General features: G+C 48.0%; 1 protein-coding gene across 1 annotated transcript in view; it reads left to right on the forward strand.

Moving 5' to 3' along the window:
• LOC142020193 (actin-binding protein WASF3-like) overlaps positions 1-24,643 on the forward strand; it is a 44,704-nt gene extending 20,061 nt beyond the window's left edge. The window contains exons 2-9 of the mRNA XM_075007859.1: positions 7,765-7,924; positions 12,953-13,087; positions 16,756-16,909; positions 18,007-18,124; positions 19,452-19,567; positions 20,206-20,469; positions 22,860-23,251; positions 24,041-24,643. Of these exons, the coding sequence (XP_074863960.1) occupies positions 7,792-7,924; positions 12,953-13,087; positions 16,756-16,909; positions 18,007-18,124; positions 19,452-19,567; positions 20,206-20,469; positions 22,860-23,251; positions 24,041-24,198 (1,470 nt within the window). The 5' untranslated portion in view covers positions 7,765-7,791 and the 3' untranslated portion in view covers positions 24,199-24,643. The remainder of the gene's footprint in view (positions 1-7,764; positions 7,925-12,952; positions 13,088-16,755; positions 16,910-18,006; positions 18,125-19,451; positions 19,568-20,205; positions 20,470-22,859; positions 23,252-24,040) is intronic.
• The last annotated feature ends 2,427 nt before the right edge of the window (positions 24,644-27,070 follow it).

Genomic DNA, 27,070 nt, shown 5'->3' on the forward strand with positions numbered 1-27,070 from the left:
CATTCACAACGTTATAGACCTGTGTCATATTCTCCTGTCATCGTCTCTTTTTTCAGGCTGCTCACTCCCAGTCTTTTTAATCTCTTCTTGTGTGGAAGCTGTTCCAGACCCAAATTGAGTATTTTTTTTTTGCCCATCTCTGTCACTTTTCTAATTCTAATACATCTCTTTTTGAGATGGGCCAACCAGACCTGAATGCCCCCTTCAAGGTGCAGGTGTACCATTGAGTTCTTCTCTTGTGCTGTGTGGCAGGACTCAGGGCAGTTGGGGGAGCTTGTCAGTACAGTCTAAGCAGGTTGTGGGAAGCCAGAGGAGAGTGAGGAGGAAAGTCCCAAAGGCCCAGAGCTCCCACTGCAGTTGGGAGACGTGGCCCAGGCCTGCTCACTGAACCATTGACAACTGCTATGGGTGTCACTACTGCCCAACTGCACCAGCACAAGACGCTGAGGGAAGGGGTGTAGAATTTTTGATGTAGAGGAATTCCAGCCAGTCAAAGTAGCAAGGGCTAAATTTGGGATTGTTCTTCTCTGCCACTTTATAGCTAAGGAGCTCCGTGCACTTTGCAAACCTCAGTTAATTAAGTCAGACAAGATCTTTTGTGAGGTCACAGTATCATTCTACCCTTTTACTGACAGGCAGACTGAAGCACAGAGAGGCATGCCATTTGTTCAAGGCTGCATGACACAATAGTGGGGTGGAGTGGAGAAGAGAATCCAGGAGTCTGGATTCATAGTGGCAGAACAAAGAGCAATGGTTTCAAGTTACAGAGCGGAAGGTATAGGTTGGATATTAGGACAAACTGTTTCACTCGGAGGGTGGTGAAGCAATGGAATGGGTTACCTAGAGAAGTGGTGGAATCTCCATCCCTAGAGGTTTTTAAGTCCCAGCCTGACAAAGTCCTGGTTGGGATGATTTAGTTGGGGCTAATCCTGCTTTGGGCAAGGGCGGCACTCGATGACCTCCTGAGGTCTCTTCCAGCCCTAGGATTCTATGATTCTATAGTCCTTTGGTTTTCACCACTAAATGGCCATGTCTACACTAGCCCCAAATGCAACTGGCCATTTTGAAGTTTACTAACGAAGCGCTGAAATACATATTCAGTGCCTCATTAGCATGCGGGCGGCCGCGGCACTTCAAAATCCTTCTGCTCATAGGAATAAGGGGACTTCGAAGTAGGCGGGGTCCTTTCGGAAAGGAGCCCCGTCTGGACGAGCCGCGCGGTGGCGAGCTGTGTCAATTTCAAAGTGCCGCAGTCACCTGCATGCTAATGAGGCACTGAATATGTATTTCAGCGCTTCATTAGTAAACTTCGAAATGGCCATTTGCATGGCCATTTTGAAGTTTGGGGCTAGTGTAGACATGGCCAGTGTGTTGAACTCTTTTGCCCTGGCCCAATAAAAATCCTGCAAGCTTTGCATGGTACAAGTCTGCAGCTGACTCTGGTGGCCTGGCTAATTTCCTGACAGGCTGCCTTTTATTGATCTTTTTGAGAAATGGACTAGCAAGCTGTTGTTTTCAAGACAGCTCTCAATAGTAGCCAGGACAGAGTTCTTAAGAGAGAAGCTTATAAATAAGGGAAAGAAAGTACTATCCTGTTGAAAAGTCCAAGCTCTCTGATGGATTCCTGGGAGTGTTCTCTCTCTGACTGAAGGGGTCTTATGACCGGGGATCTTCCATGTCAAGGTGAGTCTCTCCAAACTGCAGATAGTCAGAAAAATGGTAGGTTGGGGTGAACCAAAGCAAGAGGGTATTGTAATGTTTCTACAAGCTGTCTGGGCACTAACAGGCTGTTAGGAACTAAGGAAAATCCATGGTGCACATTGGCACATCTGGCATGTCTCTGAGACCCCTTTAAAGTGTTCTGTTTGGAGGGGTGACCTTCTCAGTAAGGGTTTTGCTCCCAGTGTGTATTCAAAATCTGATCTGCTCATTTTGGGCAAGACAAGATAGAAACGAGCTACATACTAGTGCTGTTTGCCCTGAAGACCCAAGGCAGCTAATGGGAGCATGAGTTGGATTCTGTTTCGTTCAACAGAATTCCAGTTGCAGAGGCATATTCTGCTCTCCCTTGGACCCAGGCAGCTCTACTGAAGATAGTGGGACTGGCCTGCATCGCTTAAGGAGACTTTTGCCTGCAGAATACCCTCTGCTCGGGTGGATATGCACTTACAGAAATAGTATGCACAAATAAGATGTGCATGTTTGTAAGCTATGTGCAACCTATGCCTGCTCACTGATGCACTCCCATCACTGATGCACTCCGTCTTTAGTGACTTGACTGGACGTGTGAGTCTCTACAGCCTTTGAGCTAATTACAAGTAGCTATAAAGCTCATATATCTGACAGCTGATCTGAGTTACGTGCATTGGGCAAAGCTGCCCTGGATCCCAGCAAAGGAGCTTTGGAAACTGTGTGAGTCTGATCCTTACCCTGCCTGTAACTGTTCTTCCTTTGCAAGAGAGTCTTTGCATATGGTTTGGTCTGGATTTCAGGTCTATCAAGTGGCATTCCTCTTGACTTTAATACAGAAATGAGCTCTCCATCAGCAAGGGCTGACTGCCATGTATTCTACGATCCCAAGCCATCTTGGTCCCCACCACCACATGGTCTAGCCTGTAGGAATTGCTGGAAGCTGCAAGTCACTCTTTGTTTAGTTTATACAGAGAGTAGTTTAATGAGACAATGTAGTCAAAGAGTTGAAGGTCAAAAGGAATCACAAGATCGTCTAATCTGGGCATTACATTTCTCCCAGTTAGCCCAATAATTTGTGTCTGGCTAAAGAATAATTTCCCGACAAGCCTCCAGCACTGAGAGCTGGAGAATCTGTCACTTCCCTGTTTGTTCCAATGGTTAGTCACTTTCACGGTTAAACATTTGTGCCTGATTTCTAAACTGAATTTACTGGGCTTCAGCTCTGAGCCTTTGGTTCTTGCAGTGCCTTTCTCAGCTAGATTTACCAGGCCTTTAGTACCTGGTATTTTCTTCCCATGAAGGTACATACAGATTGCAGTCAAAATCCTGTCTCAATAAGCTGCCTGATAACTTTAACAGAGGGTGCTCTATGTCTCACACTGTATGACATTTTCTCCTGCCATTCACTAGTTTTTGTGCATCTTTTCTGGACTGTCTCCAGTTTTCCATCACCCCTTTTAAAATGTGACCAGCAGAACTGAGTGGATTCCAAGTGTTATCTCACCAGTGCCACATACAGAAGTAAAATCGTCTCCTTCCTCCTACTCAGTCCTGCCCTATTCAAGCAGCCAGGGATTGCATGAGCCCTTTTCTGCCCCGGCATTGCACTGGGAGCTTGTTTTGAGCTGCTTGTCCACTCTGACCCCGAATCCTTTCCAGAGTTGCAGCTTTGCAGGACACAGTCCCCTTTCGGTGGGCATGGCCTGCATTCCTTGTAGCTCTGCCTTTGGCTGTATTAAAATACATTTGTGTGTGACTGGACCTAAGTTACCAAGTGATCCCAATGGTGCTGTAGGTCTCCCTGAACTCATCATTATTTACCAAGCATCAGACCGTTTGTTCACTTGCTGCAGGCCATGAAGGGCTATTCATGGCAGTCAATTAAGAGTCTGTAGATACATGGCCCAGGGCTTACTCTGACCACTTCCAGGACAGTTGCCCAGCCCCAGCAGCACTTGCTTTTTCTTTTTCTGGCAGTTTCACAAGGGAAAGTGACACTTTTAAGGAGGATCCACTTCAGCAGGAATGTTAACTATTAAACAAAGTTCATTAAAGTCAATGGGAGGCTTGCCACTGACTTCAGTGGGCTTTGGAGCAGGCCCACTGTGGGTTTTATCTGTGTCCATCTCTCTGGAAACATTTTTCCCCCTTTCATTCATCATCTTCCTGCTGGTGCTCACAGTTTGTGTCTGCAGGACAGAAATGCTGGCTGTTGGCACTTGATCATCATTTTCTTGGCAGATGCTAAAACTCCATCTTTGTATTGGTCTTTTAATGGCTGGCTCAAGCAGCTCATTAAATGCCTTCCTCTAACCCTCTCTTTCTTGTCCTGGGGCTGGCCAGGGCCCAGCTGGACTTCAGAGCAAGTTGAATTGAGGACTAGGAAGAGATAGCTATAAGGCACACAGAGAGTTTTGCTTTTAGCTCCCTAGCTCCCCAGTTTGAATCAAGTCACGGCTGGCAGTGACTGGCACCTGTTGCCATCTAAGCAGCTTTCTGGTGGCCTCTGTGAAAAAGAATCATAGAATCATAGAATGCTAGGACTGGAAGGGACCTCGAGAGGTCATCGAGTTCAGCCCCCTGCCCTTACGGCAGGACCAAGTACTGTCTAGCCCATCCCTGATAGACATTTATCTAACCTGTTCTTAAATGTCTCCAGAGATGGAGATTCCACAACCTCCCTAGGAAATTTCTTCCAGTGTTTGACCACCCTGACAGTTAGGAACTTTTTCCTAATGTCCGACCTAAACCTCCCTGTTGAATGGAAGAATCAAAGAGTCTTAATCCGTTTGCTGGTGGAAAGGTGTCTTCTGGTTTCCTACTACGTCAGAGCGCAGCCGATGACCGTGATCGGCAAGATACCAGGCTGTGTCTGTGCTTGGGGCAGAGGGATGGAGCAGATCATGCCAGCCAGCTTGAGATGGAAAAGCAACCTTTTCTCCTAATCTAGACAAGATCATAGACTCAGGGGGCTACGCTCTGGTTGCTTCGTGTCACTCCAGCAATGTAAAGCAAAAGCAGCTGTAAACTTGGGCTTAGCTGAGCCATGGAAGTTGGTTGACAGCTTGTTGGCATCCCTGCAGTGGTGCAAAACAGCTGGAGCATACCAGCCAGTCTGGCCAAGACTCCCAGAGACTCTCTGGTTGTGTCTAGACAGCAGTTAAACACCTGCAGCTGGCCTAGATCAGCTGACTCTGGCTTCTGTGGCTTGGACTGGAAGCAATCATTGAAAAATAATAATACATAGGGCTTCAGTTTTGCTGTGGAGACGAAAGGAGTTTATTTTCCAGGGCCTGCTTAATCCCTGGCCTCTTGGCTGAGACTGTGAGCCCGGGGTCCAGCGGGCTTCAGCAGTGTTTTTAGCACTTTGGATGACTTTTCACTGGGAAGAGAAATTGGACTCACAAAACTCATTTCACTGGGCTGTTTTGTGGTGGCTTTGGGTCAATAACAACTTGCAGCTGGATTTAGACCTGTGGTCTAGGGGTGAGCAAAATGGGGGCAGGGGGACCCTCAAGGGGGCGTGATATGTCATAAGGGTCAGGGTGCAGCACAGTTGGCAGCTGTGCGTCAGGCTCCTCCATCTCCTTAACAATGGTGGAACATGTTACTGATTTGCTGTGTATGTAGTTACATTTACACACCGATTAATAGCGCTTTTACATTCTACAGACTTATTTTCTTTCATGTGCTGAAAAGGGTTTTTTTTTTTTCACATAAACATAACCAAAATTTCCCTCAGTTTGGATTACATTAGACAGGTTGGGGGGGAGGGGTGCTGCTAATTACAGCGACTAAAAGTGGGGCCCGATGTGAAAAAGTTTGCTCACCGCGATCTAGTGGTGAAAATCACCGCAGCACAGTGCCAGTCCCTTGAGCTGTGGGGTGCTTGGGCTTTGGAATGATTGCAGTAGTATGAACTGCTGCTAAAACTGCATCCTCTGAGCTCCAACCCATGCCCCAAAAGAAGTGCCTGCAAGGACAACTCCCCATTGACACTTCTTCCACGGTATCTCTAATCCCCATCTCCCTTGGCTTCCTCTGCCCCAAGGTCACTTCACTACATAGCTGGTAGCAAATATTTATTAGAAATTCCAAGAAAGCAAAAGCAGGTATCTAAGGAGAAAATGAAATGCCATTGATCTATTACTTCTGCTTTTTGTTGTATGCTTATGGGTTACTTAGGGACTAACACTCCTCTTTTCCCATTTTTATACTAGGGTAATTCCCTGGACTTCAGGGAGGTAAGACCTGCCTTACTGTGCTGTAACTGAGATCAGGATCAGATCTGTAGATCGTAATCTCTCTGAGACAGAAACCTTGTCGTCTTGTTGACTAAAAAGCAATTAGTTCCTGGTTGCGCTGGGTTAATAATGCACTTATTTTGCCCATTCCCCATCAGTAAATATCCTTTCATTTTAACTAACTAATACTCCCCTACCTTGTCCCCCTGCTAATTTTTGCCACCGCAATCAACCCCTCCCAGTAATGGAGGCGTTTGATTAAACTCCAGTAAGGTTTTGGCTTTTTCCAGCCCCTCTGCGCATGAATCCATTTCATGTTATTTTAGCCAGTTCATCTTGACCAGATCCTGTCTGCACAAGCAAATTTGGAAGGTAAGAATTTATTTGCCAGTGCAGAAAGAGGCTAAGGGAAATGAATTCATTAGGCTTGCTTAATACTGCGATCTCCCAACATCTCACTGAACCTGTCAGAAAATTAAACGTCCCTTGGTTCCTCTGCAGTCCCCAGCTTGCCTGCCAGCATGTGATGATAGCAGTTAATAGAGTATGCTCGTTGCTCTGGGCTGTCACGGGACTGGCAGCCAGCGGGAGCTGGCTTTATGTGCTGCTTTTCATTCGAAGCAGCTGGGCTGTTGTAACTGATGGACAATAACCCAGTTTTGATGAGCCAAAGTGGGAGCTTCTGGATTTGAAACACACAGAATGACTGTGGATAACTGATGCACACAAATGCCTTGGAAGGCTTGACGTGCCAGGGGAGGGCTGGCGCCCGGGTACTTGGACGACCTGCATTGGTATGTCACCATGTCCCCAAATTAAAAATTACACCTGGAGAGCTTTGCACTCTGTTGGGGATGATGGAATTACATGCCGTGGCAGGTTTCAGTCGGGCCGTTTTGGCGGGTTGGGGTTTTTTTTAAGAGTGGAGGGGAGAAGGCTGGGTGGCTCAAGAGACTGGAGTAAGATGTGAAGCTTTGTATTGCTGTGCCTCTGGTCTGGATCCAGCTTAGGTTAGGTGAGAGATGGAACATCATTGCCCTTGGCAGTGGGTGGCTTATGTGAAAAGAATTAGTGAGGGGGAGGCGTCTCAATCTAGCTCTTAGGACAGGTGACTCCTCCAGCACGACTGGCATTGCCTGGCAGCCTTGTGAGTGCCGTCCCCAGAGAGTGAGAGAGCTGAATGGCCTGGGCGTCCTGTGGAGTTCCTGCTTGAAGTGCTCCTTCTGAGGCCAGTGTGGGGATAGATGGCACTACTGCAGTCTGCACGGCACTCAGCCTTGCAGAGAGATGTGCAGCCTCTGAGACTGTCCAGCTGGCCCCTTTCATGAGTGCCAGTTTCCCTTACAGCACATTTCAAGACGTAGACTGCCACCAGACGGACCCCTTCCCTCTGTGTGCATACAGGCGTGGGGATGCCAGCGGGTGGGGAGCTGTGTGTTCGGGCACGCGCCTTTTCCTCACGCATTTCATTGCCTGAGATGAAAAACTGTCTTGCTGGGGAGCTGCTCAGCAAAACAGCTGCAGCGTGCTGCCTGCCAGATGCATTTTATTTACACCTCTGCTGCCTGGAATCCCATGGCCTGCAAAATGAGAGCATTAAAAATCTAAGGGAGGATGGAGGCAGGGCTCCCTGCATGGCAGAGCTTAGCCAGGCTAAACTGCCTCTCAAGCAGCCAAATGGCAGAGACCTATTTTGAGAACTCTGCTGGAGGCGGGTAAAGAGCAGGACTGTATTTCTCTTGTGAAAGGGACAGCTGCTAGAACTCTCTGCTTGGCTCGAGATTTCCAGAACAAACTGATTTTTCTCTCCCTTTCTGCTTCCTCTCAGGGTAAGCAGTGAGACTTTTCCAGGAAGATGCCGCTGGTCAAGAGAAACATCGAACCTCGTCACCTGTGCCGGGGCGCTCTTCCTGATGGGGTGACCAGCGAGCTGGAATGTGTAACCAACAGCACCTTGGCTGCCATCATCAAGCAGCTGGGTAGCCTCAGTAAGTTGAAAACAGGAGGGCCAGTATGAATCCTCTCTGTGGTTCTTAGGCAGAGTGGCTGTTTGTTCATCACCTGCCAAATCCCCACTTTGGGACTTACGTGTCGGAACTTCAGCTGGTGTGAACTGGCTCCAGGACTGGGAATGTGAAATGCTCAGTGAGATTAGAGAAGGTGCAAAAACAGAAAACCTGTAATAATAAAGGGAGATTGGTAAAGGGCTAATAAAGAGCGGCTCAGGTGGATCTGCAGTCTAAGCAGGTTGTGAGAAGCCACAGGAGAGGGAGGAGAAAAATCGCAAAAGGACTGCAACCAGGGCTTTTTAACATATTCCTAAATTATCTGGAAAAAGGTGTAGACAGCAAGGTGGCAAAGTTTGCAAATGATACAGAATTACTCAAGGTAATGAAGTTCAAAGCTGGCCTCGAACTGTTACAAAGGGAGCTCGTAAAACCGAGTGGCTGGGCAAGAAAATGGCAGATGAAATTCAGCATTGGTAAACACAAAGCAATGCACATTGTAAGTACACTTGGAATTGTGCTTTCCAAAACGACGGATTCTAAATTAGCTTTTACCACTCAAGAAGCAGAGCTCGGACTCATGAAAACATCTGCTCAATGTGCAGCAGCAGTCAAAAAAGCTGACAATGTTGGAAGCCGTTAGGGAAGGGATAGCTAATATGACAATAGATGTCAGAATGTCACTATATAAATCCATGGTGTGCCCACACATTGAATACTGCGTTCGGTTTTAGAATCCCTGTCTCAAAATGTTATTCAGTTGTTTTTTTTAATTCAGAGAAGGTGTTGCAATCTTTGTCCCCTTCCCTTTCTACCCTTAATATTATTGAAATGTAAACTGTGGAGTCTATACTATGTTCAAAGTCTGTACAATACTTGAAACAAGACTGAAGCATTAACTATATCTTTTGTGGTAGAAGTAAATGCGAGTGAGTAATCTGCATTGTTACTCATGAAAAGCCTTTTTTTCACTGTGTGATTGCATTTCGAACATGTATTATTGTTAATAGTCCCTAGGGGCTTGTCTACACTTGCCCCCAGCTTCAAAGGGGGCCTGGTAATCAGAGTGATGAGAGGTTACTGATGAAGTGCTTGGGTGAATATGCATCACTTCATTAGGCTAGTTCTCAAAATTTTGTAGAGTAAAGGCACTTGGAAGCAGTACGGGCATGTCAACGTGCCCACGGCTACACGCATCCCGGCACTTCGAAGTGCGACACTTCGAAGTTGCCATGGAGGAGAATTAGCCTAATGAAGTGCTGCATATTCACTGCAGCACTTCATTAGTCATCTCCCGTCACCCTGATTACCGTGTCCCCTTCGAAGTTGGGGCCAAGTGTAGACCTAGCCTGGAATTCCCAAGTAAGACCAGAGCTGCATCGAACTGGGCATTGTACAAACCTGCAATCAGAGAGAGTCTGTCCCCCACGGGGCTCACATTATAAACAGACAAGACAGCTGAAGCATATGAGGGGAGAGACAAACCCCTCCTATGTTTGACATATCAATATCAATATCAATATATCTATATCTATCTATATCTATATAAACTGACTTGTCCAGGATTAAGTGACTTGCCCAGGATCATACAGTGGATCGGTAGCAGAGCTGCAGATAGACTGTAGGTTTCTTGATTTAAAATCCAGGGACCTAAACACTAAAACATGCTGCCTCTTGTAGAGCATGTTGAGAAGGACCAGATACTGAAGGAGATTGGAAAGGGAATTACAGGCTCTTTTACCTCCACTTTCAGAAGTTGAATTTGTCCCAGCTTTGTACTTTAGCTGTTAATGGCTAATCACTAACCTCTTCTGAATTAGTTTGGAGGTATATTTGCAGTTGATAACATGTATCCAGATTGTAGAAGACTCTCATTCCCCTGTCCCCCAGGCACCTTTCCCAGAGAGTTTCACGGGCAGGCTAAGGACAGACGGGTGTGGAGGATGAACCTACCATTTACCTACGGATGAACTTCCTCTGGGGCAATGGTGAGGGTGGAACACCGTGCCCTGCTGCTACCTGTCCTCTGCATATGTAGTGGGTAGACAGAGGCCTGCTCACTCCATGCTGCCACTCTGGCATTTTCAGCCACATTAAATGAACTTTTAAATAAAACACACACATTTTCTGAGCTTCTTAGGGCACAACAGTAGATAATAGTGGGCCACAAGCAAGTTCCCACCGCCTCTCTTCCCAGTAGTCTTTAGCAGTCACAGCTGCTTTCCATCCTTTACTGACAGCCTAGGTCTTTACAGCCCTAGCGCCTCATCCCCGTCAGAAGCCGGCATGATGCTTTTTATGGTTATATACAGCGTCTTTTTGCTACAGTGTTTTATTGGAGATCTGTGCAGTGCAGCTGCTGTCAACAAACAGACATGGCCAACAAAGCATCTACGTCGTTCTCCAAGCTTCAACCAGCATGGTACAAACCAACCCACCCACCGACATAGGACAGTCCCAATGGTTTGCTCATCACAGAGAATGGAAATAAACCACGAGTGGCTGAGTTGCTTTGCAATCTGGAGGCAAGCTATCAAACACAGAGTTTCCTGTTAGCGAAGTGTGTCCATTTGCATGAAAAACACCTTCCTCCTGAATCTGTGGGAATCTCTTGTTAGATGTAATGGGGTGGGAGGCGGGGAGAAATAAAATAAGTTCAGAACTGTCATCCTAAAGGCAACACATTTAAAACTATATTATTTCTCAAAAGATGAGAGAAAGATCCAGTTAAGTCAAGTGCACCAGGGTTGAGTTAATGTGATTCTCACCTGCAGGTGTCAGTCATGTTTTGATAAATGTTGTGATATTTAGACCTTTCCCACATTAAAAGACTAACATAGAAATGTGATGAACTGTGGAATAAAATAAGCAGCCTTAATTCACAGTCTTTCAGCTGCATCAAAAAGAATAGTGGATTTTTTTTCTAAGCAGCTGATTCATCCTTAGCATAGTTTTTGCTCATGTAAAGACTGAATTCTTTCAGGGCCATTTAATTTGGATGCATGTTATTAAACTTCACATGGACTGGGAACAATAACTGGGAACCATACTGACCTTGGCAGACCTAGAGATCGCTAATAAGGCAGTTATAATATACACACATGTTAACATTTGGGTTTGGCTATACCAACCCAGCCTGTATTCTCTCTAATAGGAAGCAAGCAGCCTGATCCAATGGATAGAACACTGGATGGGGACTGAGGAGGCCTAGGTTTTATTCATAACCCTCTCACTGACCTGCTTTGTCACCCTGGTCAAGCAGCTTCTTGTTCCAGTGTCCCCTCTCCCACTTTTGTTGTGTCTTATAGGCCATGTCTACACTAGCCCCAACCTTCGAAATGGCCATATCGAAGTTTACTAATGAAGCGCTGAAATACATATTCAGCGCCTCATTAGCATGCGGGCGGCCGCGGCACTTCGAAATTGACGTGGCTCGCCGCCGCACGGCTCATCCAGACGGGGCTCCTTTTCAAAAGGACCCCACCTACTTCAAAGTCCCCTTATTCCTATGAGCAGATGGGAATAAGGGGACTTCGAAATAGGCGGGGTCCTTTCGAAAAGGAGCCCTGTCGGACGAGCCGCACAGCGACGAGCAGCGCGGCGGTGAGCCACGTCAATTTCGAAGTGCCACAGCTGCCCGCATGCTAATGAGGTGCTGAATATGTATTTCAGTGCTTCATTAGTAAACTTCAAAATGGCCATTTACATGGCCATTTTGAAGTTTGGGGCTAATGTAGACATAGCCATAGGTTGTAAGCTCTCTGGGGGAGCGGCTGTCTATTGAGGTGGGGTGTACAGTGGATGGTGGAACAGAACTCAGGCTTAGGGTCTCTAGATGTCCTGATTGTGTTGTGTCTCTTTCCATAATAAGAGTGCCCAGGCCTAGACACTCCTTCTAGGCGCTGTTTTATTTTCTAAACACAGTCAAAACACACACACAGTCTCTCAGTCCACTGGGGACTGCACCTCCAAGAAGATTTTCCCCTTTTACCTCAGTGCCTTCTGCAGGATTCTTCCCAACCTTTTTCACAGAGCATCACCTCCCAGGGCTCTCTCCCACGGGACCTTTTTCCCCCAACAAATTCCCAATGCCTCTCCTTCCAATGGTCTTTGGCAGTCATAGATGCCTCCCATTCCTTCCTGACAGCCTGGGTCTTTACAGCCGCTGTTGATGCCTCGTCCTCTGAAATAGTAAAACTGGGCACACCTTTTCTGCAGGAGGGGCGCCACGCCTGCTTCATTTAAAGGAGTCAACCACTCGGTGTCAGTCACATATCCATGGCCACCTAGCATGTCACAGTTCTCTCTGTGGTGCTCATCATGGCCACTGAGACCTTCATGGCAATACGTAGCAGGGGATGGAAACTAGCTCCTGCCGGTTTGAAAGCAGAATTCTCCTTTGAGCCCGAGGAGGACATCTCCGTAACTGACAGCAGTGTGCAGCACGTGGCAAAGCGCAGGGCATTTCGGATTCGGTGCAGCAGAAGGCAGACGGGAACCCCTCAGCTCAGCGCAACATGCACACTTAGTGCACTTAGCTGGTTGTACAATTTAGATGTGAAAATGACCGGCTGATCAGTTAAAAAGAAACCAGCTCCCTTGGGCCTATTTCTGTTTTTCATTATCATTTGCTCGAGCCTCCAGAAGGGAACCCGGGACTGGGCACACAAAGGAGGAAAGATTCTTGCAAACAAGGAGTGAGGGCAGGAGTCTTTTGTTCCTGTCTTTCAGACGTCTGCCAGACCCCTCCAGGTAGAATGTGCTGCACATACTGGGGGGCTGGTTTGTGCAAACTGAAGGCTCAGCAGATTTGGGGAAAGAGTGGCTGGGAATACAGAGTAATGTCACAGAAAATAAATGGGAAGGCCAGATGTGCATTAGCTTTGCTTGTCTTTTGTAGCACAGTCCCTATGGGAAAGCCCTTACCTTTATCTCTGCCTCTCTATAACTAAATTATCCATCTCTCTATTGACCTGCCATGCACATCCCCTTTGCCTTTTGCTCTTTAAGGCAGACATGCTGAAGACATATTTGGAGAGCTGTTCAATGAAGCCAATAGTTTCTATATGCGGATGAACTCCTTGCAGGAGAGGGTGGATCTTTTGGTGATCAAGGTCACTCAGTTGGACTCAACTGTGGAGGAAGGTAAGATGGGACTGGCCAACGGGCACTGTCTTTCTTCACCTATTTTGTGTTGGCTGGAGAGTATGGGGGTTGTAGTTGGAAGGAATTGCAGTTGTAACTTTGCTTGACTCAGATTGTACTAAAATTTGGCCCACTCCTTCCTCTCCCTCTTTCGTGGAGAGTCATTCCAGAGGGTCTGAGGGCAGCCGCAGATGGCTAGTGTGCGAACCATTTCATAGAATCATAGAATCCTAGGGATGGAAGAGACCTCAAGAGGTCATCGAGTCCAGCCCCCTGCCCAAAGCAGGATCTTCCCCAACTAAACCATCCCAGACAGAACTTAGTCAAGCCAGGACATCAAAACCTCTAGGGATGGAGATTCCACCCCCTCTCTAGGTAACCCATTCCCATCCTCATATCCAACCTAACCCCCGCAACTCTTATTTCTGCTGTGACAGTGAATGCCACAGCCAAATGGAGAGGTGTTTGAGTGAGAAAGTTCTCATAGGCCCCTGGGAGGTTTAGAGCCATGGAAATGGCTCTGTGCCACCCCAGCTTGGAGGTGCGCAGCCGTTGCCATACCATGCCAGGGTGCCATCTAAGCCAGCATCCTGTCACCAACCAATCTCAGAGTCTTCAGAGGAAGGTGCAAGGAACCCGACAGAAGTTAGTTAAACCCTAAAGTGCTCCCTGGGGACGTATCTTCCTAGCCCCCCTTCACCGGAGGCCAGCAAATGCCTTAAGGCAGGAGGATGAGTACTCTTTCTGAAACTCCTCTCTTTTAAGCCCTTGTTCTTGTAACCCAGGCTAGCATAACCCACAGCACTTTAGCCATTCTCAGCTGCTGGAGCAGCCACATGGGCCTAAAGCAGCTGAGAGTATGTGAGAACAGCCCTGAGGGGTAAGGAACGATTACCAATGTGATCAGGACCATGGTGTGTTCTCTGGCACATTCAAGTTGCCGGAACGTAAATGATAACAGGATCTGGCCTCTGGCGTTGAATGCTGACTCCGACTGGCTGGAAGTCATTGGAATGCATGTCCGTCCTTACCAATGTGGCTGTGTGTTTCTTGAAAGTCTTCCCTGTGCTGTGGCTAAAGTAGCCCTGTGTAATGGTTGCTAGGGTCATTTGCTCATTGAATCCCTGAAAGGCAGATAACTTGTCAGTCACGTCTCATCTCCTCATGGGCACCTTTAGAGATCTGCTGATGTGGCCGTGGTCCACCTATTACCAGCATCACAGCAGCTACCCAACTATACAAGGAGAATTGGACAGTCTGTCACTGCCACTCCCTCACTCCTGCAGACAGAAGGCATCAGTTCCTCCCTTCCAGGTCACAACTGACACTTCTGTGGTGTAGCTGCTGCCTTGGCAGCCCTCCATGCAAACTGTGTTAACGGAAAATACTTCAGGCAAACATATGAACCTGGTTTGGGAACAGAGAGAACACTGGCACGAGAGTAGCCTGAGAGAGGAGCAGAGACTGCTGTGCAGCAGGAAACCTGCCTAATAAATAAATATGAATGATGGACAGCCAGACATATGAAAAAGCACTACAGACTTCCCAATGGAGTGACACGGGGATCTATACCCCAAGGCACATGTCCTCCACACATAGGTACATGTGTGGGAGACATAACATTTATACAAAGCCTTTCTCCAGCCAAAGAAATGCTTAATGTGTCAGTCAAGGAGAGCTGGGACAGAAATGGTTTTCCCGTCCCAGGAAAATTTATGAGATATTGAAAATATGTCCTGCCCCAAATCAAGGTGAGAACTCATTTTCAATTCTTTTTTACAGACTGAAAAGCCAAAGACAACTTTTGACTCTGGTTAATCAAAATGTTCTATTTTCACACCTTTAAAACTTTTTTGCAAGCATTCTTTTTATTCAAAAACAGTGTGGAAAACAGCTCTCTCCTGCAAAAAGTTTGCATTAGTTGAATCAGCATTTTCTGATGTTAAAATGTGTATTTGAAAAATTCCTGACCAACTCAGAGACGCGCACCTTGGCTAGAGAGCGGATTCAGTGGATATAAATTGCTGCCCACTGAGCAGGCTAGGAGACAGCCATAACTATGCTGGGCTGTTTAAGGTGTGGCAACTTGGGTTTCTTTGTAAGTGCTGGGGAGAAGTAGGTGTGTGGCAAATGCTAGCAGGTCCGCAGGGCCAGAATCCTTGCAAATATCACAGCAGGGCCAGGGCCAGGGCCATCTTTCTGATGTGGCAATGGGAGTTAGAGAGGAACTAACAGATTAGCCTGGATCAGAACATCCATGAAGTTTCAGGGTGTTCAGATTTGGGGAGTTGGTTTAAACCTGTCTGTAATTAGAATTAGCTAAGAACTCAAGACAGCCTGGTTGTATATAGTGCAGAGTAGGCGGTACCAGAGTCTGTTAAAGTGTCAAACTGCATCTGGCTGCAAAGGATGTTAGAAAATTAAAATAAGACTTGGCATTGGACTAAGTTTGGAAGAATTCCTCGGCACAGAATCGCATTGCACTCTTCCATGTTCCTTCATTTTTGTGCCTTTCCAAGCAAAACGGCTCCATTTTACACCAATCACAAGGTAGATTTTCCAAATATCACTGTTCTGCACAAAAGAGACTTAACCAGAGCCGAGAATCTGCCCCAATACATTTGCACACGTATCTGACAGAATCTGTCCCGCTCCCTCCATTGGAAACAATTTGCCTTTCCTTGAGGAGTTACCCTCTGTGACATCCAGTGCACTCATGCAGCTTACACCGGCGTGGGGAACTTCTGCTTGTGTTTGCCTGACACAGATCCTGCCAGGAGTAAATCTTCACTCAGTGTAGGTCTCTTTCAATTCAGTGATGAAAACATGCCCCCTTCTCATCAAAGGAGGGAAGCCTGACAGCAGGGCTGTCATGGCATATGACTATGTGCGTGTAGAGTGGTTCCTTTTGTGGCAAATTGCTGTCTTTCCATCTGTGGGAGCTCATGCAGCACGACTCTCAGAGAACTGGCATCTCAGGCTGGCAACAGAAAAGCTGTGAATGGCTCAAGTGGCTGTGACAGAGGTTGGATTGCTGCCGCCCACTCTTCCCATGCACAGCTCAGCTTCATGTGCCCACTTGCAGGAGATTCCATAGCAAATGTTCACTGATCTAAAGGGCTGGCTGGATTGTCATCAACTGGGTGGAAATGCCTTCAGAGAGGCCTTGAATTTAATAGTGAAATAACACAGAACCAGAGATATTAATCCCTAGGTGCCACTGGCAGCGAAAGTGACCTGAGGTGAGACTCTGGCCCGCACAAATTGAACATGAGTCTACTTTTCAATCTAGAATACCAAAGTCTGGTTCGTGCTTTGAATAGCTGTGAATTGACCTGCTGGGTCTCAGTTGAGGCTGGCCGGCAAGTCGCATGCGTGTTGGGCACCAGGGAGACCAGCAGGCGTGCAGTGCGAATGCTGGATGCAGCCTGCCGGCTGGGCACAAGTGGGAGTGGCAAACAGACAACGTGAGTGTCAGGGTTAGCGCGCTCAGATGCGAGGACACGACGCGAATGGCTAATGTGCGCCATTAACGACAAGTGCAGGGAGCAAAGATCAGGGGCATGGTTCAGTGCTGGGTGAAAGAGACAGGATCGTGCCGTGAATCCAAATAGCAGGCCCTCAGCCTTTCCCTGGCATGTGAAGCTTTCTTGCTGGTGTGCTTACAGTTTCGCTGCAAGACATCAACATGAGGAAAGCATTCAAGAGCTCAACTGTGCAGAACCAGCAGGTGGTGTCTCGGAACTCAATCCCTAACCCCGTGATGGAGATGTACCAACGCTGTGACAAGCCGCCACCGCTCAACATCCTGACGGCGTACAGGTAGGGCGCGTGGGGGCTGGGTCTGAGCAAGGTGCCACGTGCGTGCTGTTAAATGACTGTATATGACATAGTCCTAACAACCCCTAGCTGAGCCAGGCCGGTTCTGGAAGAGGTTGTTTCCTAGCAAATCGGAAGGAAACGCTTCTGCTCAGCCTTACGCCAGTTTTACTCGGATGTCACTCCATCGCCTTCACTGTGTTACTTCTGATTTGCTCTAGTGTTAGCTAGATTGGAATCTGGCCCTTACCATTGAACCTGTACGCTCCGTTCAGGTGGCTGGAAGGGGCTTCCTCTGGAAATCCATTGGTTAGCTTGTCTCCAAGGGCTGTGATGGAGTCAACCTGAGGTCACATTTGTTTCAAATGGTGTTACTGGGAGGCTACAGGAGACGCTCAGTCCAGTGCTTGGTGATAGTTCAGTGCTCTTTTCTTGGATGTTCAGCTGTCACAGCATTGCCACTAGGCTGAGCGGGTCTCTCCGTGGCAACCGAAGCCAGTCAGGGTTTATTTAATACAGACAATAATACTCAGCACAGAGTGTCCAATGATCAATGTGCAAAAGGATCACTGATCACTAACAGGCTGAAGCTAAATTTGGCCTGGATCGTCCAAAAAGGCTACCTGTGCCCCGATGCATCCCTGTGGGGTGGAAGGGCATCATAATATTTGGTGGCTTGTTTGGAAAAATAGATGCTCTCTTGGAATTCTGCATTAGCCTGCATGTTGAACAGGCCCTAATAAACCACTGACTTTGAGGCAATAATATTTTCCATTTTTTAGCAATTATTTCTGGGTGTCCTCTGTGCTAAATCCCTCACCATTTCTGTTGTGGTGAGAGGAGAATGGGAGGCGAACAGGCTAAGAGATGGGGATAAAATAGAAGGATGGAGGGAGGCAGCTAGAAAGAAGAAAATAGGCAACTGTAGGGTAAAGCAAAGAGGTGCCTTGCCACCAGCCAGCATAGCTCCTGGGGGTTCATTTCCCAAGTGCTGAGCTCATTAGCATGCCTTTGTTTTAACCCATTATATTGCTGATAATATTTCATCCTGTAATTGAGAATTTCCTCTACCCCTCCCTGACCCTGCTGTGATAATCCAGAGATGACAAGAAAGATGGACTCAAATTCTACACTGACCCTTCATATTTCTTCAACTTGTGGAAGGAGAAGATGCTACAGGCAACTGAAGACAAGAGGAAGGAGAAACGCAGGCAGAAGGTAAAGGCTTTAGAGAAGGCTTTGAATCAGGCCTATAATGATGCTGGCCTGGACTCAGTTTGATAATCTGACACTGTCTGGTGATAGCAGGGATGGCCTCCCTGTCACTTGAGAGCCACGAGAGGCTCTTCAGAAGATAATATGCAGTTCCTTGCATAAGCACCAACTCCAACTGTACCCTTGTTTACCAAGTCTCATGACACTGAAGCTTTAGGAGAACAAACCCCTCTTAGATATTTTTGACATTATGCTACCTTGATTGAAGTCGCCTTTACGCCTCTTAGCTATAGGCACTCAAGGCATTGGCCCTGAGAACAGAAATATAAAGGAAATCTGGGGTGTCAGTGATAGGTAAAGGATCCCCCAGTGCTTCGTTTTTAATGGGCCTGGGGAAAGAAAAGCAGATCTTAACACAGAAACAACCCCTGCTCATGCTCACAGAATACATCTAAGGGCTAGGTTGAAGAGAAACAGGCATATCCCATGAGTAACAGTGGATGCTGCTGGACCCTTTATTGTCCTATTCAGTTTGGTTAATCCCTGTGTTTACTGGAAGGTGTCAAAGCAGTGGGTGTAGGAAAGGCCCAGTGGAATCCAAAGACTCGCATGGTCTGTGCAACAAAGGGTTAATTAGTATGAACTTGTGAGTCACCCTGATACTATTGTCTCTAGCAAGTGTGACTGTGGACTTGAGTGTCCGTGTTCTCATGGACTTTAAGGTCAGAAGGGACCATCATGACTATCTAGTGTGACCTGCTGTATGTTTCAGGCCACAGAACTTCACCTACTCCTAACCTGTGTCTGAGTTACGAACATCCTCACTCTTCTCTGGCTTGGCTCAGGTTTCTGAATCTACATGGAAATCATATGGAAAATTTCTGGAACATATCAAGGCCAATGATTCCATCCCAGCTTTCACAGCTAACTGAGCCAGTTCAGAAGGTGAAAACACTGGCTATCCCTGCCAATGCCCACAACCTTCGATTACAATGTACATGCTCCAGGCTGCTCTGGAATCAGCCTTGGGATTGTGATTGGTGTTTAGATCTGCACAATCCTATCGCATAGTTGAATGAAGAGCAGGCAGTGGTGGCGCACCAGGACTCATCATTGCAGGAGGGAAAGGGGCAGTGCTAATAATGCAGCTTAGTGGATCTCAAAGAATGTATCCTAAATGTTCCAGAATTGTCCGATGTCCCTGTTACCTCCATACACAGACCCTAAAGCCCTTACTTGAAGTCCAGCTTAAACAAACATTGTACTGTGTACAGCCAGCAGGCAGCCATCCTGCGGTCTTGCTAACAGGACAGTGCTTATCTACTTCCAGGAGCAGCGCTTAGTGGAAGATTCCACCCGGGAGGTGAAGAAAGTGAGAAAAGCCCGCAACCGGCGCCTGGAGTGGAACATGATGGCATATGATAAAGAATTCCGGCCCGATAACAGGTTCTCACCATCCCCATATCACATGGCCTCATCGGAAGGATCACTGTCCCCAGACAATAGGCAGGTTTTCTGTATTACACGCTTATTGTTTTTCTTTGCTTTTCTTCGCTTTTCTTTTTGACTTTCTGGGTGACTTGGTGCCTTGTGGCAGTGAAGGACTCTTAGCGCTGGCGAGGAAGCAGGTGCAGGGAGGGCGGGCACTGTGCAAACTGTGCCCCCAGCCTACTGCTTAGCACGTACACCTGCGTTCCTATGTGCAACACCCCTGCTAGGTTTGGTCCCACACCTACCAACTTACGTCTGATCTCACACCGGAATTGCAGTCAGCGTGTGGAGCTGAGGTGAGACCAGAACATTTTCATTTGGGGCCTGAGCCAGGATTGCCACCCAGCTGAGCCGAAAAGCGAGTTCATTAGCATGCAGAGCTGTAGCCTCCCCCTTACCCTCTGCTTGCACCATCCCAATACTGTTGTGCATGTTTGTATCTTGGTGGCTACACATCATGTCTCCACATGTTGATGCCGTGATCCCAAATGCCAATAGGTGCCATCATTCTCCTCCCTGACCTGTCCTCACTTCTCCTGCCCTCCATGCCCCCCATACATGAATACAACCTTTCGTATTTTTGTGTGCAATAGATCTTATGCATCAGATGTAGCGGATCACTCATACCCAGCCAGTCCTAACCACCCTGCACAGCAGATATTGGCTCCAGCCTCACACCTCGCAACAGACAACAAAGAGATCATCCTGGTCGCTAATCAGGCCCAAGAACACGTCTACAGGCCCTCAGCAGCAGGAAGCCGTCAGAACAGTCTCAACCGCATCCAGCAGCCCCATGTGCCACAGCATCCAGAGGCGATATTGAACGGGCCAAGACCTCAGATAGTTAAGGAGTACGGGTAAGGATTTCAGCCTGCTGTTCTTCATTCAGAAACCTGTTTTCCCCTTTAAAGTGAGTTTGGTGCTTCAGAACAGCTGTTGACAGCCATGGAAGTCAGTTCCTCTGTCCTCAGAACAAGTACGAGACAGACAGTGGCTGTCCCATGGGTGGTTCCTCTGTCCATTGCCATATCATTTGTGAGGTGAGAGAGGGTAGTTCAGTCTCCATGGCCCATTTAGTCTTTCAGTCCTGTGATCTGCCTGCCAACAAGGCCATCGGTCGGTGCTCACTCTGAGGGTGCTTTGTGAAAGGGCAACACCTGGCTATCGGCAACTGCCCTCAGAAAACACCGTCTCTTTTCACCTCATGCCACAGCACCAGTGATGACGACTCCCTCATACAAGATTGGCCCAAAGTGAATCCAGTAGCCTTGATATGTATCCATCCCTGTCCTAGCCCCAACTCCCTGACTCCTCCAGCCTTGACCTTGCTACTAGCCTTCATTGTCACCCAAGAATCAACTGATACCAGAAGTCAGATGCAAGCTCAGGCTCTGCCCTCTCTCAGCCCACAGAATCCTGTCCAGCTGTACACGGTTAGGTTTGAGGGCGATGGTCAGGGCTGACCCTGCATTTTATGGGCCCCTATGGAGGTTGCCTGATATCACCCTGCCTGGCTTATGACAGGGCTCTGGGCTTCCCTTGTGCCCCTCCTCCCCACCTGGCTTCTGCTGGGGCTCAGGACTTCCTTGTGGTTGGTGCAGAGCTGCAGACGTGGAGGGCCCCCTTCACCCCCAGCGTGGAAGGAGGAAAAGCTCAGCTCAGCAGCTGGCTGGCCAGTGGGAAAACATGGCCTGGGGCGGCAGGGAGGAGGGAGCAGACTGCTCTGCTAACAGTAACTGAAAGAGCAGCCAAGGGGAGGGCTGGGCCAGAGAGAAATCAGGGGTCAGTGGTCGGGGCCAACCGTAGGCACATGAGCGAGCACAGGAGCTCATGCCTAAGGACAGCCCTGGTGATGATTTCTGCCAATCAGAAGCGGGTCCAAGGAGGGGAAATCTTCACCTCAGGACCTTGGACAGCTTCCTGCGAGTGCTGGGCTTGCAGAGACCGTCCGTATTTTGCAAGTACTCTTTCTCTTTTGCAGTGCACACCAAGCTCATAATCCTACAGGAGATCTTATGCCAGAGTCACACACAAAAGAAAGGACTAAAAAGAATTCAACATGTTCATTTGATATAGTCCTTTAAGGGGGCCTGTCTGGCTTCTAAACTCAATTCTCTCCCTGGGTATGTCTGAACTGCAATAAAAGATTCATGGCAAGGGCTCAACTGACCTGCATGCAGCTGCCTGAAGAGCCTCACTGTGGCTCTGTTACCTGCCCCTTTGACGTTGCACTAGAAAAAAAGCAACTCCCAAACAATAACTGGACAATTGTTTTCTTTTGGGTGGTGCATGGAGGTGCCCGAGGCTGTGGACCCTGTGACAGTGGCTTTCGTGCAGAGACACAATGTACTGACTAAGGATGGGGATTCAGCCAGAGCTCTGTATTCCTCTTACATTTTGTATGTTTAATTGATCGGTCTCTCCACAGGACTTCAACAAGGTGAAATATGGAGCACTGGGGTCCCCTGACCAGAGGGAATATAACTTTCTAGGCCATGGGTATCCGAGAACAGTGAGGAGTCCTGTGACATCTTAAAGACTAACCGACTTATGTGGACAAAAGCTTTTCTGGGCAAAAACCCCACTCTGCCTCTGACAAAGTGGGTTTTTGCCCATGAAAGCTCATACCCAAATAAATCTGTTAGTCCTTAAGGTGCCACACGACTCCTTGTTGCACTTCCAGGCTGTGTGAGCTCATTTTCACCAGCATCTCAGCTCTCACTCAAGATTTACAAGCTTCTCCCCCTCTTCCTATTCATCACAATATTTTTGCCTTAGCCCCTCCTTCAGTTGCTGTCCTGCCCCTGCCTCTCAGCATGTAAATCTCGCTTGTTTGTACACAGACTGGCCCAAGATACAGCAAATGCACATTGTCCAATGAACTTCCATGGCCCAGAGAAGTCCTTGGCCATTACACCTGCTAGGACCAGGCTTGGAGCTGGTCTGGTGTATCCATTCATAGACTGAATGCCCCAGGGGATTTTGCATTTGTGGCTTTCAAGTGACCCCTTTGCAAAGAAAGCCCTGCCTGATTTGTTGCCAAAGTGGGGTGGGACAGGCCATGGATATAACTGCCATGTCCACAGCAGGGGGAATTTAGTAGGTGCACCTCCCAATGCTGGAGTTTATCTGAGGTTTTTTGGTGGCCATTAGGTGACCTTGAGTGACGGGCCCGAATTTACGGTTCGTGTGTGCTGTCATTTCTGTGATTGCCATTGATTTGCCTTCTGTCCTTTCACTGTTGCAGTCCCCAGCCGATACCCTTGGCAGAATACTTTGTGCCTCCTGCTCCTCCGCCCCCGCCTCCTGTGATACCCTCTGCTCAGACGGCCTTCGACAGCCCCATCTCGGCACCTCCTGCAGTAGCGCCCAGCACTGCAGCCGCCGGGGCTCACTCCTCATATGCCCCTTCCCCACCTCCAGCTCCACCCTGCCCATATTCCACTTCCCCACCTCAGACTGGCCCCCTCGGGCCCCCCGTCGCACCACCCCCACCTCCGCCCGGGCCTCCAACAGTGGCCGCCTCGCCAGCCCACTCAGCGTCACCCCCTGCGGTGGCGGTTGAACCTCGGAAACCTCAGATCCCCCTGATGCCGATGAGTGATGCCAGGAGTGACCTGCTTGCTGCAATTCGGAGGGGTGAGCTACCACCTGGGACATGGGCCCTGAACAGCTGGAAGGGGGAGGGGGCCTGGTTCAGCAGCAGTGGGGAGAGAAGGACATCCTGGATATTCCTGCAGAACCACCTGGCCATGCATGCTAGAGGCCTGCTCCAAAGCCCGTTGAAGTCAGTGCACAGTCTCCCACTGATTTCCCTGAACTGAGATCAGGCTCAGCACACTCAGGAGACCTGGAAGTGTTACATGTAAACACTAAAGAGAGGGGAATTATTGAGGGGCGGTAGAATTAAGAGCGATGGGATGAAACTGACCAAAGGACCTTCAGGGATACTATGTTGCATACACTGAAGCCCAGCTTCCCAGCGTATATGGTAGAAGCGCCATCATTTGGGGTATTTAAAAGCAGACTGTGCAGAGCAGAAGCAAATGCCCAGTAGGGATCAAGCTTGCCCTGGGCAACACGGAAATAATGACAGACAATGAGATCTAATATGCCTTTTCCTTCTCCATTTTCTGCTGGCAGTGCTGGGGTGAGCAGTGGGGAGGGAGGCAGGCGGCGGCTGAGCGAGTAGCCCATTGCTGGATTGGTGGGTGCTTTACAGACCTCCTCTCTGCCAGATCCAGAGATGATATGAATCAGGTACAGCACCTGCCAGGAAGCTGTCGCTCACAGCCAATGCTTTCTGAAGGTCCCTGATTCATGCTTTGTTGTGTTGGCTAATATGGCAGCCATCACATGGGCTCATGTGGACAGTGGGTTTAAGTTGCACTTGCTGATCTTGGAGATTTCCCATTTTCTCTACTGCAGGAATTCAACTCCGGAAGGTCCAGGAACAGTGGGAGCAGGAGGCAAAGAAGGAGCCAGTGGGCAATGACGTAGCCACTATCCTGTCCCGCAGGATTGCAGTGGAGTACAGTGAGTCTGACGATGACTCTGAACTGGACGACAATGAGTGGTCAGATTAAGAGAGCTCTGAATGTTGTGTTGGCGTGTGCTCCCCCCGCTCCCTGCTTGTCCACAAGAAGGTGTGTATGGCTGGGCTTCCCTGAAAGCGAACGCTGACCGCCGTCAGCAATTTGTGCGACGTATTCAGGAGCTTTGCTTTTACACGATGTTGTGTTGTTGAAAATCTGACGATAGTGTTGTCAGTGGAGCGTGTGCATCGGTGGGACACGCTTTAAAAGCAGCAATAAGAGACGTCTGCCCAGAGTCTCTCCAGGTGTTGCTGTGACTCTTTAATAATACCGAGAACACATTGGGGCCAGGATCAATGGAGTTACTCTGGATTTACGCCAGGGTGACGGCAATCAGAAGCTGGCCCCATGCACGTGTTTTTAGAAAAACAAAACTGCAGAGACAGTGCTGCTTATTTGGCCAGATGTTAATTTATAACACAAAGCTCCTGGAATAGCGTCGTGTTCCCATGGCACATACAATCACAGGGTCTAGAGACCACAATTCACTTCTTTGTATTTTGTGCAGATGTTTAACACTGTGGGGATTTGAACACTATGAACCAGGGAAAAGTTCTGTTCATTGCCCTGAAAGTTACATATACAAAGTCTCTTTTCCCTTCATAAAGTAATTGCTTTAGCTTTGAGTTGTGACAGTGGTAAAGGAGAGCTGACTGCTGTCTGCCCGTTTCAATTTTAAGAGCACTTCACAGGGAGACACAGATGTTTGTAGCATGGTTATATTTCCATCTCTGCACTCAGAGTCCCTGGAGAAGAACACAGAAGGAAATTTCAGGGTAAACCTGCTCTTTTTTTGCCCTCAACAAAGAAACGAGAAGAACTACAATAGATTTAAGCTGTCTCAGAACGATTCTGAAGGTTTAGAAATAATTGGCTGACAGTTCTGTCCTATTATTGTATCAGCCTATTAGTATTTGAAATAAAATTAACTGTGCTATGACTCTCAGCTACGCCCAAGAACCCAGCTAAAGTTAGCAGGGAGCAATATTTGTACCATTGGGTTGAATTTTGATTTTTCAGTTTCTCATGCCTGAGAATCAACTTGTACAATGGAGGTGAATTCAGTCTTATTACCAAAATAGTTATTGATGCAACACTTCTCCTACACTTACTCAGTCTGACTAGTACTGTACTCCGTGAGTAGTTGTACTGTGCAGGGGTGGAGTACTGCATACTTGACCATGACTCAAAACTTGTAATAAAATGACTGGTAGGATCAGGCCTGCAGGTACGATGCTGAGAACAGTGAATGCTCTTTGGTTTATTAATCCAAATGGAAAGCGTTTTCACATAGAGACAAAGCGGGAAGTCCTGGGTATCCAAAGGGAATCTGTGGGAAACATTGAAAACCCACAGTCCTGAAAATGACAAGATATAGGTTGAATCTCTCTAATCCAGAGCTCTCTTGTCAGACAACATCTGAAATCCAGCAAGATTTTAATTAGTCAGACGTCCGCTTATGGATGTGGCCAAGTTTCCAGTGGTCTCATAAAATTTGTTTACAGCCACCAGTCCTGGCTCTCAGCGTTCTGTGCTGTTGTTTAGCTGTAGTTTACTTTTAATGTCTTCTCAGAACACAGCACGCAGTGGAAGTCTTGGTAATGTGCTAGAAAATACTGCACTGCTGCAGTCCAGCAAATTCCCTCATTTGGCACCAGTCAGGTCCTGAGGGTGCCGGATGAGAGAGGTTCAGCCTGTAACAGGAAATGAATTCTTGACCAATAAAAAAATGGCCCGTGGCAGCCTTGAGTCTGTATATGATATGATTGAATAGGGCGCCCGAATTCCAGGGACATGCACACACCAGCTACTGCGCCATCTCCACTTCCCCATCTGCAGTCACGTGGTGAGCAAAGCTGGAGTCTCTTACTTCCCTCCCTCTCATGGACCCTTGAACTTTGGCTCCACCCTCTGGCTTCTTTGTCCGTGTAGGTGAATGAGGGAGGGATATAGGCAGCTAGCGAAAAGCCAGAATGAGAGTGCTGGGGGTGTCTGGAGGTGGGGAGACCTGGTGAAGGGTCAGGAAAGTGTTGGCTGGAGCCCACAAGCGTCATTTCACATAAGACCCCATTTGACAAGTGCCACAATTCACCCTTATCTACTAGAGAATGCTGCTGCTGAGCTGTGCTCTGGGGGCCAGTTGCTCTCCTGCCAGAGACAAATTCTTCTTGTTGAGGCAATGAACACAGCCTGCAATGGCAGCCAGCCTCTAGCAACCAGGAATCATGCAGCTGTGGGAGTGGGGAATGGTTCTTTAGGAAAGGATTCCGGGTGGGTCACTTTTCACGCTGTCGAAACACAGCAGGGGTCCTGTGCACAAGCCTCTGGGTCTAACCGTGCGGCTGAGACCCAATCCCAATGGCCGTACTGGGTTTTGATTCTTTCCTTGTTTAGGCAGAACTCCTGTCAACTTCAGTGAGACTGCAGGTTGAACCTCTCTTGTCCAGTTCAGCACACTCTGGTTCAGCAGCATCTCTGGTGTGGCAGGATTTTAGGCAGTGGCATGTCCACTTACAATGAGTATGGCCAAGTTTCCCACCATCCTCTAGTTTGTTTACAGACACCGGTCCTGGCTCTGTGAGTTGTGCTATTGTTTAGCTGTAATTTACCACTAAATGTCTTCCCAGCGCCGTGGAAGTGTTGGTAATGCTGCTAGACATTACTTTGACCTCCTGTGGTTCAGCAAATTCTCTCTTTTGACACCGGTCAGGTCCTGAGGTTGCTGGACTAGAGAGGTTCAATCTGTATTTGCCCAGATTAGGGCTTGCGCATATGTTCCTTCGATTTTATTTCTGATTCCGTGTTATGATAGTATCGACATCGTCATTAATAAGTCCAGTCATGCAGCCTCTACCCCTACTCT

Source organism: Carettochelys insculpta, chromosome 13, assembly GCF_033958435.1.
Source record: "Carettochelys insculpta isolate YL-2023 chromosome 13, ASM3395843v1, whole genome shotgun sequence".
NCBI classification, from domain to species: domain Eukaryota; kingdom Metazoa; phylum Chordata; order Testudines; family Carettochelyidae; genus Carettochelys; species Carettochelys insculpta.